Below are 11263 nucleotides of genomic sequence, written 5' to 3' on the forward strand. Positions count from 1 at the left end.
TTGATGTGGACACCCCAGGTCTGGTCCCGGAGCTATCCCTGTCTCACTGTGTGACCTTGAGTGAGCTTCTTCTCCAGGTTGTGTCCCACCTAGAAACAGAGGTGAGTGAAATGACCTTTAAGGGTCCTTAAGGATAAGAGGACCAGGGACATATCCCTACAGTCTCTTCTCACTGCTCCCCTCTGAAGTAGGGCTCAGTGGGGAACAGGCCTGAGTTTAATTTCCTGCTGTGCCTGTCATTAGTGGTGGGACCTTGGGCAAGTCACTTAAGCTATGTGTCTGTGTGCTTATGTGTAAAATGGGATAAGAATATCTCCGGGGCAGAGCTGGACCGGCAGTGCTGAGGAAAGCCCTGGACACACAGTCGGGCTCCAAAAATGCTCTGGTTTTTAGCCCACAGGCAGCCATTAGAGATGCCATCTTCCCAGCCTGGCTTGGGGCAGGGTAAGACACCTGCTGCCTTCCTAAGCAGCCTGACCCCTGCGGATGGGAGGGAGGGGCTGCTGGAGCAGGCTTCCGTGGGAATGAGCCCCCAGCCCACTCAGGCTTAGGGGCCGAGTGCCCAGAATGGGTTCCTGGGTGTGGGTGAGGCTGGCATGATGCTCCCACCGGGAGCTCCTTGAGTCTTGGGACTGTGTCCAGGGGGAAGACAGGTGGGGTTCATGGTCTTGTAAGTTCCTTCCACCCCATATAGGCTTTAGAAAAATTTGCGGGGCACCTGGGTGGCTCAGTCGGTGAAGGGTCCGACTTCAGCTCCGGTCACGATCTCACGGTTCATGGGTTCGAGTCCCACGTCGGGCTCTGTGCTGACAGCTTGGAGCCTGGAGCCTGCTTCGGATTCTGCGTCTCCCTCTCTCTCTGCCCCTCCCCCATTGCGCTCTGTCTCTCAAATATAAATAAAAGGTTAAAATTTTTTTTTTTTTATTTCTCCGTCTATACTACACACATATATATGTGATTTTGAGACACATTCTGCCCCCCATCCCACATTTCAGCACCTCTGGTCAATGGCACCTTACACTCTCTGTTGGCCTGACTCGATGTTGACTTCCCTCAGAGAGAACCTGCTTTCTGAGGTGTCAGGGACCTAGAGCACCTGCCTCTGAGGCCACTTCACGGTGACCTCTCTGCATGAAGTATTTTGGACCACACTGTATGTGTTCAGACCCTAACGCTCACAGTTCAAGTTCTAGGAGGAAGACTGCCACCCCCCACTTGGTGCCAAATTTGATTCTCGCATTTCCTGATCGTCCTTTCTCCCTAGCAGGTTTCTTACATTGGGAGCTAAGTCTTTGCTCTCCCAGCTTCTTGCTGGAAACTCCTATCACACTCCCCGTGTTGGCCGTATTTTCCTTCTGAGTGAATATCTGGTGCACCTTATAGTTGATGGCATTTCCCATTGGACGAAATGACTCACGACCTCAGTACGGTCTTCTTCACCATGACAAGTAGAGTCACGGCCCTTTGTATTTCCACTTAACACTGTAATTTCCCACACGCCCAGGTTTTCAAGAAGCCCGGCATCTCCCATTCAAAGTGTCCTCCCTGCGTAAATTGAGGGACTTGAAGCTTTCTCTGTCCCAAGGTATCATCAGATGTTTCTAGCCTCGAGGCCAGAGCCTGATCGGGCCGCTACAGATGCCGCCACACGGTGTCGCGGTTGAACACATGCCGGTGCAGCTTGGCGGATGCCCGTCCACGGCCACTGTGATCCCCGTGCTGAGCCAGATCCTCGCACAGGCCAGGCTGGTGCCCCACATTACGGGTCCAGGTTACGGCCTCTTTATTTTGCTCTGGTAAGTTCAAGCAGATGGTTTAGGTCTCCAGGGACTTCTAGCCTCAAACACACATTGGCCCAAACCAGCCTGTACTATCAGCTTCAGGACCAGTGTCGAGCCTGGGTTATGGGTCCAGACTCCCCTCCACTCTGGGCTCTCGGTGTCCTTTCCTGAAAGCAGACTTCAGCCAAGGGCATCCCCATCCGGCACAGAGGTTCCAAGAACATTGTTCCTCAATGGGGAGGTGTTAAGCATCCAATCAGTGTCCTACTCAGAGGTCCCACTGTGTATCACCCCACCTCCCTTCAGGGCTGTGTCTACGTAACTCAGGGAGCCTATTTGGGGGCCAGTTGCCCATAAATGAAAACCCGACCTGGCAATGAGTTGCGTAATCCTAACCAGAGAATCGTGGGCAACTTCCCTTCCTAAAAATGCCTCGTTTCACAGAATCTTATGACATGATTATGTTCTAGCCCAGTGTCCCTCCGCCCTTCAAAGGGTCCCATACACCCCATCTTAGGGACAAAGTTGGCCTTGAGGAGCAGTGGATGAGCTTTTGTTTTGCCGAGTCAGGTTTACACGCTAAGAGGGAAGAGCTGGAATATTTAGGATAACGGTGGGGATATCTGCAGGCAAGGTCAAGGGAGAAGGAGCAGAGAGGAAAGAGAGGACAGCTGGAGAGAGCTGTCTGTACGAGATGGGTTAAGCTTTGTCTGTGGCGTGCAATGTCAACCTCCCCTCCAGCTACCTGCAAAAGCACCAGAAAGGTGGATCTCACTCTCTGGCATTTTGGCAGCTGGGTTCATGGTTTTGAGATGAGGTGAACCTGGCATCGAAGGGACACAGGACTCGAGCGGAGGCTCCCAAGGATGCCCCGAGGGACCTCTGTTCAACAGAGATGGGGAAACGGAGGGCCAGAGGAAGGACTTGTCCAAGGTCACCCAGCAACCTAGGGTCCAACGTGGCTCTGCCCACTAAACGTGAACCCCAAACCACTCACCGAGCAGCGGTGACCCCAAGTCTCCAGCCCGCCTGCCAGAGGGGCTCAGTACAGATATTCCCGCACGGTGAGTTCCTTCAGGGTGAGGCCCCAGGGGGTGGGCTTCCGGAGCTGGCTCTCCTGCAGCCTTTTCTGCAGCGAAATGAAGTCTCTGCCCAGCGTGTAGGCCAGGCGGATCATGGCGTCCAGCAGGGGGGCGTAGTAGCGATGGCCCTCCCGGGCTTGCAGGCACTGGAGGGCCCTCTCACCCACCGCAAAGGCTTCAGCAGGGCGTTCAAGGTCACGGTGGCACACCAGCATGGCACAGAGGGCGGGGACCACCATTACGGGGCAGTGGGCCGTCAGTTTCTCCTGCAGGGGCACCACGCGCACCAGGATGTCCAGGGCCCTGGTGTACTGGCCGCCTCGCAGGCAGCCAAAGGCCTCCCTGAGCTCCGGCCGGGTTAGGAAATCGATGAACTCGCGGGACCGCCGCACACAGCGGATGGCGTAGAGCAGGCTCAGGTACTCCTTGAAGGCCAACTTGCGCTCGGAGATCATCTCCTCCGTGAAGTTGCCCATCAGGTGCTTCTTGGGGAAGACGACATCCTCGATCTCTTCCCTGAACGTCTTGAGGAGGTTTTTCTGGAGCGTCTCAAAGTCTGAATAGCGCCGCTCCAGCACGGCTTTGTTGCTGTCAAAACTCCCTGTCTGGACGACGACGATTTGGTACATCTACGGCGCAAAGAGAGAGAGCGTTTGACTACCTCCGAACAGGAGGTTTTAACTGGCAGAGTGAGCCCCGGCAAATAAAAAATAATGATGATCACAATTTCAAGCATACCCTGAAAATGGATTATCGTCATACGCAATTCTGTTTTAAATTGCCATCAGCATCTGCTGAGCTGTAAAAGCGAATCATGACAAGAGTCAACCCGAGAATAACAAACACGGCAGCATGGAGGCGTCTCGTGGGACAAAGAGCACAGGAAACGGGGGGGGGGGGGAGGGGACAGGGAGCCTGGGGGTGCTCCCCACCCATATCGTCAAAACCCGGCCCCAGGTTCCTAAACTGGGGAGCCTGGATTAGATCCACTTGAGAGGTGGTTTCAGGCGGTATGCTGGCGGTGATGTCATATGGTAAGAAAATTACTGCTTCTCGATTCTTGTTCAGCTAGAGCATACTGATTAAGGGCACAGGCTGCCTGGGTTGCAAATCCAGCTCCACTGCGCTCTAGCTGTGTGGTCTTAGGTAGGTACTTGACCCTCTCTCTCCAAGCCTCAGTTTTCCCGTGCATGAAACAAGGATAGTGGTAGCGCCTCCCTCGCTGGGTGAGGATGAAAAGAGTTAATGCACTGCAGGGACGGGGGACTGTGTTCAACACGCGGTCAGTGCTCAGTGTCCCCGTTGTTATTATCCCAGTCCCAATTAAGGGGGCAAGGCAGGGAGAAGGGTTGAATATGGCTCCTACTTGGACACTAATGAACCCCCAACACAGGCTAAAACTCCATTTTATTTATTTATTTATTTATTTATTTATTTATCTATTAAAACGTTTTTTTCTTAATGTTTATTCATTTTTTGACAGACAGAGAGAGACAGAGCGAGAGTGGGGGAGGGGCAGAGAGAGAGGGAGACACAGAATCCGAAGCAGGCTCCAGGCTCTGAGCCGTCAGCACAGAGCCTGATGCGGGTCTCAAACTCGTGAACCGTGAGATCATGACCTGAGCCAAAGTCGGACGCTTAACCGACTGAGCCACCCAGGCGCCCCTTATTTATCTAGTTTAATGTTTTATTTTATTTTTGAGAGAGAGAGACAGAGTGTGTGTGTGTGTGTGTGTGTGTGTAGGTGCAAATGGGGGAGGGGCAGAAAGAGGGGGGCAGAGGATCCCAAGCAGGCTCTGTACTGACAGCAGTGAACCTGATGTGGGAGTCGAACTCAGCAACCTCGAGATCATGACCCGAGCTAAAGTCGGACACTTAACCGACTGAGCCACCCAGGCGCCCCTAAAATTCCATTTTAACAAAAAGAGTAACAACCCCTAACCCCAGAGCCGCCCGCCAGCCATGGCATGACCAGCTAGAATCTAATAATAGCACTTAGCTCTCCTTGTAGTTACTTTTATAATTATCTTTTCTTTATGCTGTGTGATATTGGTTCCCCTTTGAAAGCTATTTAGTGGTTTTTTAAAAAACATTAAATTTATTTGAGAGAGACAGAGAGAGAGAGAGCAAGCGCAAGCAGAGAAGGGCAGAGAGAGAAGGAGGGAGAGAATCCCAAGCAGGTTCCACACTCAGTGCAGAGCCCTACGGGGGGGGGGGGGGGGGGGGGTTGATCCCAGAACTCTGGATCATGATCTGAGCTGCAATCAAGAGCCGGGCCACCCAGGCGCCCCTTGTTTAGTGTTTTTAAAAAGTAATCCAATTTAAAGAAAATAGAGTAATTATGATGATGATATATCATTATTTTATAGGATATATAATTATTAATAATACGCCTAGTTATTAATAATAACATAAATGACGGGGGTGGGGAGCAAAAACTGTGGCCAAGAGACACAGGTGGTTAGTTGTGGGCGACACGGCCTTTATCTGGGCCAGTTCCTCCTCAGGATCAGGAACCGTGACTCACACATCTACAGTTCTCACAGTTCTGAGCACAATGCTGAGCGCAAGATCTGGCTTTTTGCCCCCCTTAGAACCCTGTGAGTCAAAGTGCGCGGGCCCATTTCATCCTTGGGAGAGTTGAGGCCCCACCGACTTGCGCGGGGGCCGGGAAGGAGGTGGTGAAAGGCGGGCCGTCGCTGCCGGATCTCGGAGGCCCACTTACCACGAACTTGGAGACTTTTCTCTCCTCGATGCGGGCCGACGCGACCTCAAAGAGCAGCTTGACGCGCCTCCAGCCGCGCTTCTCCTTCCGCCAGTACTCCTGCAGCTCCCCGGTGGTCATGCTGGAGTTGGGGCTGGGGCCGCCGGGGGTGCCTGGAGGGACGGCACCCTTAAGCACTTGCACCGGCTCGGTGCACTGTGGGGAGATGGCTGGGTCTGTCTGGGGAGGGATGTCCGAATCCGGAAGAGCCCTGCGCGTCCCCCTCCCCGCCCCCACCCTGCCCAGACTCCGGGCCCACCCCGGCTGCGTCCAGCCCGTCCCCCCCCCCCCCCACGACAGCCTGACATGGCACCCCTCCTCCTCCCCCTACCCGCACCGCCAGCTGGTGTCTCCGTTGTGAACGCTTCCGTTGCACCATCCGCTTCCAGCCTGCAGGTTGGCCACGGGCGCCCGAGGCCCATGCTCCTGACAAGCAGGGACGGTGGCTTGTTGGCTTCTGCACTCCCTACAGCGCTGACGCCCGTGCGGTTGCCCGGCCCCTGAGCTCACACTGGGCGACCAGCGGAGGGAGCGATTGAGGATGCCGGGCTCCAGGCTCAGCCCGGTGGGCCGCTCCAGACTCTTCCCTCTCTGGCTTCCCACATTCCCCGCCTTTGCTTGCACCGGCCACTCCTTCCGCCTGACATGCAACCCTCCTGTTTGCCTACCTGCAAACCGAACAGTGTGTCTTCGACCTCCCTTGGGCGGTGAACCCTTCTGAGGATCTCGGGAACGATGAGAATCCTTCCCCGCGGAGATGCACAGATCGCTGTGCATTTTATTTCAAGGGATATGGGGCTCCGGTGCCCTTCCAGACCCAGCCCAGGTGTCACTTCAACTGTCCCCTTGCATCAGAGTAAGAGCCTCCCACCTCGTCCCTACAGCCTATTTTGGTGACATCTCAAATTATTGTTCACAGATCTGTTTCCCTACCACACTGGAGGGCCTGCGGTGCTTGATTTGCTCTTGTTTTCCCCAGGGCCCCGCACAAGGCCAAGGACAGAGCAGACGGTCCATAGGCGCATACTGAAGGAATGCACGAATGAGTAAATAAATTTGCTCCAGGACATGACACTATAGCAGACACTGTCAGTGCTGGGCACTCACTGTTCTGGAATGTCCCACTGGCTTCTACTGGAAGCACCTAGGACTCCCACACTGAGGGCTTCCTTGAGTTAAAGTGGTATGTTCTGGAACTTTCCTTGGCTGATGAAGGATGGGACTGGTCCCCTCACCTCTTGGATGGGATGACTCTGAGATGTAATCTCTCCATCGACATCCTGTCCTGGCTTCCTGCCCTTCCTTTCCTCAATTTACCGCTCCCCTGCTATGACTCCTGGAACCTTCTCCCAGAAAGATGACTGGCACCAAATTCTTGTGTCAACCTAGGACAGCTGCCCCCTCTCCTGCGGCATCTGTTGAAGGGCCCACATTTGTATTTCAGATGTCTTCAGACCTCTATCTCTGATCAAGCCCCAAGCCTCAGGCTCACCTAAGTGTTCATCGGGTCCTGGACATGGGAGGTCTGGGCCAGTGGCTGCTGCTTCCTGCTTGGTCCCTGTCGCGCACTGGGCAATGGGTCCCATCCATCCAGGGCTTCCAGGGTGCTCAGGACTGGCCATGACTCCAAGGCTGCTAGGGGGACAAAGAGGGCAGTGAGTTCCCACTTGTGTTGGGGTTCCTAGTGGGCCCCAGGGTGCTACGGGGTGCCCCTAGTGGGCCCCGGGGTTCCTAGTGCACCCCTGGGGTGCAGTGGCATAGTCCCCACTGCCCACCCAGCTGTCCACCCAGCTGCCACATGCGAGGCCTGGGTCTGCCCCTTTGCTGAACTGATCGGTCCAAGCCCTCTCTTGTTGTCACGATGCTTCCATTATCGAGTTGCTCTGAATCTGATTTCAAGCAAAGTCAGGATTACTTGGGAGCAAGATGTTGTCTTGTCCGGAAGCACATCCCCATACTCCATTTTCTGTTCATTTGTAAATAGAATTGCAGCGTCCAAAGCAGGGATACTGGTATGTATCCCTCCCATCTCTCTCCCCCCGTCTCTAGACAGACACTTAGGACTTACGGAACACGCTTCGTATGCTCCTAACTTCTTCACATCCACTTATTTAACGCCCACAAAAATCTGTCGTGACTCCCAGTAACAGAAGAGGAAACTGAGGTTTAGCCCAAGGTTCTGCGGCTGGTGAGCGTACCCAACGAGCAAAGCTGAATGTTTTGTGACGTGCCAGGTCGAGTGCTCTGTACTCAACACCCACTCTCTCACTTAACTGATCCTGTGTGCAGAAGGAGTTTAAGCTGCATTTTCTGATAAAGGAACTGAGAGAGTTGCCTACGATCAAGGCTAGTATGTGGTGGGCAGGACCCAGATGCCTCTCCACCTTCTTCAGGGCGTGGGGGCGGGCAGACAGTGGGAGTGCTGGGGGCTAGTTTACGCAGTAAGATCTGTGACTCAGATCAGTGAACAAGATGACCTCGTGCCTGGACTTCTCTGTGCCTCAGTTTCCTATAAATCGGGTATAAGAACGGAGCTTGGCTTCATGATGCTGGTGTGAGGGTTAAGTCAACAGCTCAGGACTCCCCACATACCTGGCCCTGTATAATAGTCCCTGTTATTTATTATGATTATCATTTTAGAGTTTATTTATTTGAGAGAGAGAGAGAGCACACATGTGAGCAGGGGAGGGGCAGAGAGAGGGAGAGAGGGAATCCTAAGCAGGCTCCGCACGGTCCGTGCAGATGCGGGGCTCCAGCTCACAAACTGTGAGATCATGACCTGAGCCAAAACCAAGAGTCAGCCGCTCAACCACCTGAGCCACCCAGGTGCCCCTATTTTTTTTTAAAGATTAAAAAAAAATTTTTTTTAACATTTATTTATTTTTGAGAGACAGAGACAGAGCATGAGTGGAGGAGGGGCAGAGAGAGAGGGAACCACAATCCGAAGCAGGCTCCAGGCTCTGAGCTGTCAGCACAGACGGGGGGCCTGAACTCATGAACTGTGAGCCGAAGTCAGACGCTTAACTGAGCCACCCAGGTGCCCCTAAAGATTTTATTTTTAAGTAATCTCTACATCCAACATGGGGCTCGAACTCATGACCCTGAGATTAAGAGACATACGCTGTACCAACTGAGCCAGCCAGGCACCCAAGTCCCTGTTATTAATATCTGACACATGATAATACTTTGAAAAATGTTTGGAAAGTCAATGACTCTAAATTGAAGTGTAAGTTGGAATAGAATTTAACATGTCTGAGACAAATTAGAAAAAAGATGACTAAAACATTAGCTCAGATGGAGCGAGGAGCTGGGCCACCACTTTGGCACAGAGATCCAAAATCAGAAGGGTGCAAGTAACCTTACCTCCTTCTTCCCAAGATCTGAGGGAGCTGTAAGGGGCACATGGGGACGAGACTCTAGTCTGCGTTCCGGGCCCTGTGTCTGAATCCTCACACTGATTATGGCCTAGAGAGGGGTGGGGTTACAGCTTTTTCCCCGCAAGTGGCCAGAGCCCATCCTGACTCCAGGGCTGAAGGCCTTCTGGAAAGGCCTGGCCTGGGAAGACCTGAGGTCATCTGGGGCCGGGGGCGGGGGGGGGCCCTCCTTTGGGGGGCAGCTCTTCTCTAGTTAGATGGAAGGAATTCTGGTCCATTCTCCAGGTGGCTCTGTGCAGTTGCCCAGTGAATGTCTCCCCAAGACCCTCTGTCCAACCTTACCTTATATGGTGGGAAACTGAGGCACAGAGCAAGGGCATGGCTTGAGTCTGCCAGAGCCTGCACACCTCATTTTCCTCTTCTCCCCTTAAAGAGACAGGCCTTCTATCCTGACCAATTGTGGGTCTGAATGCAAATTGTTTAGTATCTCTAGGCCTCAGTTTCCCCACCTCAGAAGTGTGGCCACAAGCCCTGTCCTGCTGACAAGAACACCAATGGTGAAGGACAGACTTTCTATATTCTGGCAGGTGCCCGGGCAAGGTGGTGAGTGGTCTCCATGTTTTCTTAGTGGACTCTGGGTCCACCCTGGGAAGCCCAGTGTTTCCTGTGGGCGCTCCTACGTACCTGCCTCAGCTCCTCTGTAAAGCGGGTGATGGCAAGCCTCAATGGCTCCAGCCCTTCCAGCCCTGCTGTCCTGATCAGGCAGCTGGCACCAGGTCAAAAGCAGGACACGATTTGCCCAGAGACCCTGTGAGAGCCCAGAAATAATGGCCTTGGCTGAACACGTCAATGAAGACCCGGGAAAGCTGAGCATGAACCCAGGGCTTTGAATAAAAATCAAATTCAGTAGGCAAAGCCAGTTCCCTTATGTTTTCTCTTATAGGGTTGGCTGGGAGTCACTATGAGAGGAGTGAGAAGGAGAAAGTAAGGCATTGGTGCACGTGCAAGGAGTCTTGGACAGCTTCCCAGTTCCTCTCCAGGCCTCAGTTTCCTCATCTGTGAAATGGGGAAAGCAGCCTGTCACTCCCAAAGCTCTGTGGGGACAACCACGCATGGGGTTCTCTGGGGGCTTCTCTCCCGTCCCCATCCCCTGTCTAGCAAAGATTTCTCGATTTTATAAGAAACCCCTGCAAATGCTGATGCCGGTGGCTTGGGGTCCTGTGCTTGGCTGAGGGGGGCAGAACAGCTTCCAAGCCCCCGCCCCGTCCAGCTGTGTGTGCAGCCATTCTCCTGCATCCCTCCCAGGCGCTGAGTACCACTCCTCCCTCCGAGGGCTGCCCCGTCCTATCCAGGACTTCTTCTGCTGGCTACAGTGGGCCACCTTCAGAGCCCGTGCTGCCTCCCTGAGGAGCTGCAGAGGACTTTCCATCGGACTGAGGCTCCAATACAGCAGGGTAAAGCCCGACCCAGGGGACAGAAGGTCCTGGACGTTGGGTGGGCACACTCACATTTGGCAATCTCCCAGGGGGACGGGTGGGGGTCCGGGGAGCCTGTAACAGCAGGTTTCCTGGTTCTTCCCACCAGAGAGTCCCTTCCGGCAGGCTTGGCGGTAGGCCCTGGCTTCTGCATTTTGCCCCAGTCCCCAAGGTCGCCTGGCACCACTTTCTGTGTGGTGGCTTATTCTCCAGGCTCAAGACGGGCTGTAGAGGTACCTCAAAAGAATGGGGGTGAAGGAGGGCTGGGGATCTGCTTCCTGTTCTACCCCAACGAGCTAAGGGGAGCCCCACACGTAGAGGCTCTGCCCCACACTGCCCCCAGCAGGTACTGGGGGAGGCCCATAGGAGGAGGGGGCTCAGGCCACAGGAGGGCAGAGCCCCACCGAGGTGGGGATCAAGCACTCACCTGAGGCCTCTGGTTCCTGTGTGGGTCCGGGGGGGGGGGGGGGGCCAGGAGGAGTGTCACATGGTCCCCTTCAGCTCTCCTCTGTTCTAGGCTCTAGCGAGGCCGCCGCATCTGAGTTCCCCCTTAGAAAACAGGAAATAGGCTGTGTGACCTACTCCTGGTCGCCCCGGCCCATTGGCTGATGACAGATAGTATATTGAACCCCGCTGACAGGCAGCCCGGCAGGGAAGGGGCGAGCAGGACAAGGCGAGGCAGGGCCAGCCCTGAGGGATCTACTTCTGAGGGACCTAGCTGGGTCTCACACAGCTTGCAGCGGTCTGGGCTGTCCCTCAGAGCCCCAGATAATCTCTGGCATTCAAG

General features: G+C 54.3%; 1 protein-coding gene across 7 annotated transcripts; it reads right to left on the reverse strand.

Moving 5' to 3' along the window:
* Positions 1-1425: 1425 nt before the first annotated feature.
* On the reverse strand, positions 1426-11037 carry SNX20 (sorting nexin 20). 7 transcript variants are annotated; one of them, XM_058706871.1, is made up of 6 exons: positions 10904-11037; positions 9686-10057; positions 7119-7259; positions 6296-6375; positions 5589-5740; positions 1426-3492 (listed from the first exon to the last, which is right to left on the reverse strand). In XM_058706871.1, the coding sequence occupies exons 3-6, from the start codon at positions 7247-7249 to the stop codon at positions 2824-2826; spliced, it is 1032 nt and encodes a 343-aa protein (XP_058562854.1). In that variant the 5' UTR covers positions 7250-7259; positions 9686-10057; positions 10904-11037; the 3' UTR covers positions 1426-2823. The 7 variants fall into 7 exon arrangements, with proteins under 7 accessions (XP_058562854.1, XP_058562853.1, XP_058562856.1 ...); XM_058706870.1 differs by having other exon boundaries at positions 7119-7262; XM_058706873.1 differs by lacking the exon at positions 10904-11037 and adding an exon at positions 10510-10871 and having other exon boundaries at positions 7119-7262.
* Positions 11038-11263: the final 226 nt, after the last annotated feature.

Source organism: Neofelis nebulosa, chromosome 17 (genome assembly GCF_028018385.1).
Source record: "Neofelis nebulosa isolate mNeoNeb1 chromosome 17, mNeoNeb1.pri, whole genome shotgun sequence".
Classification (NCBI taxonomy): Eukaryota; Metazoa; Chordata; class Mammalia; order Carnivora; family Felidae; genus Neofelis; species Neofelis nebulosa.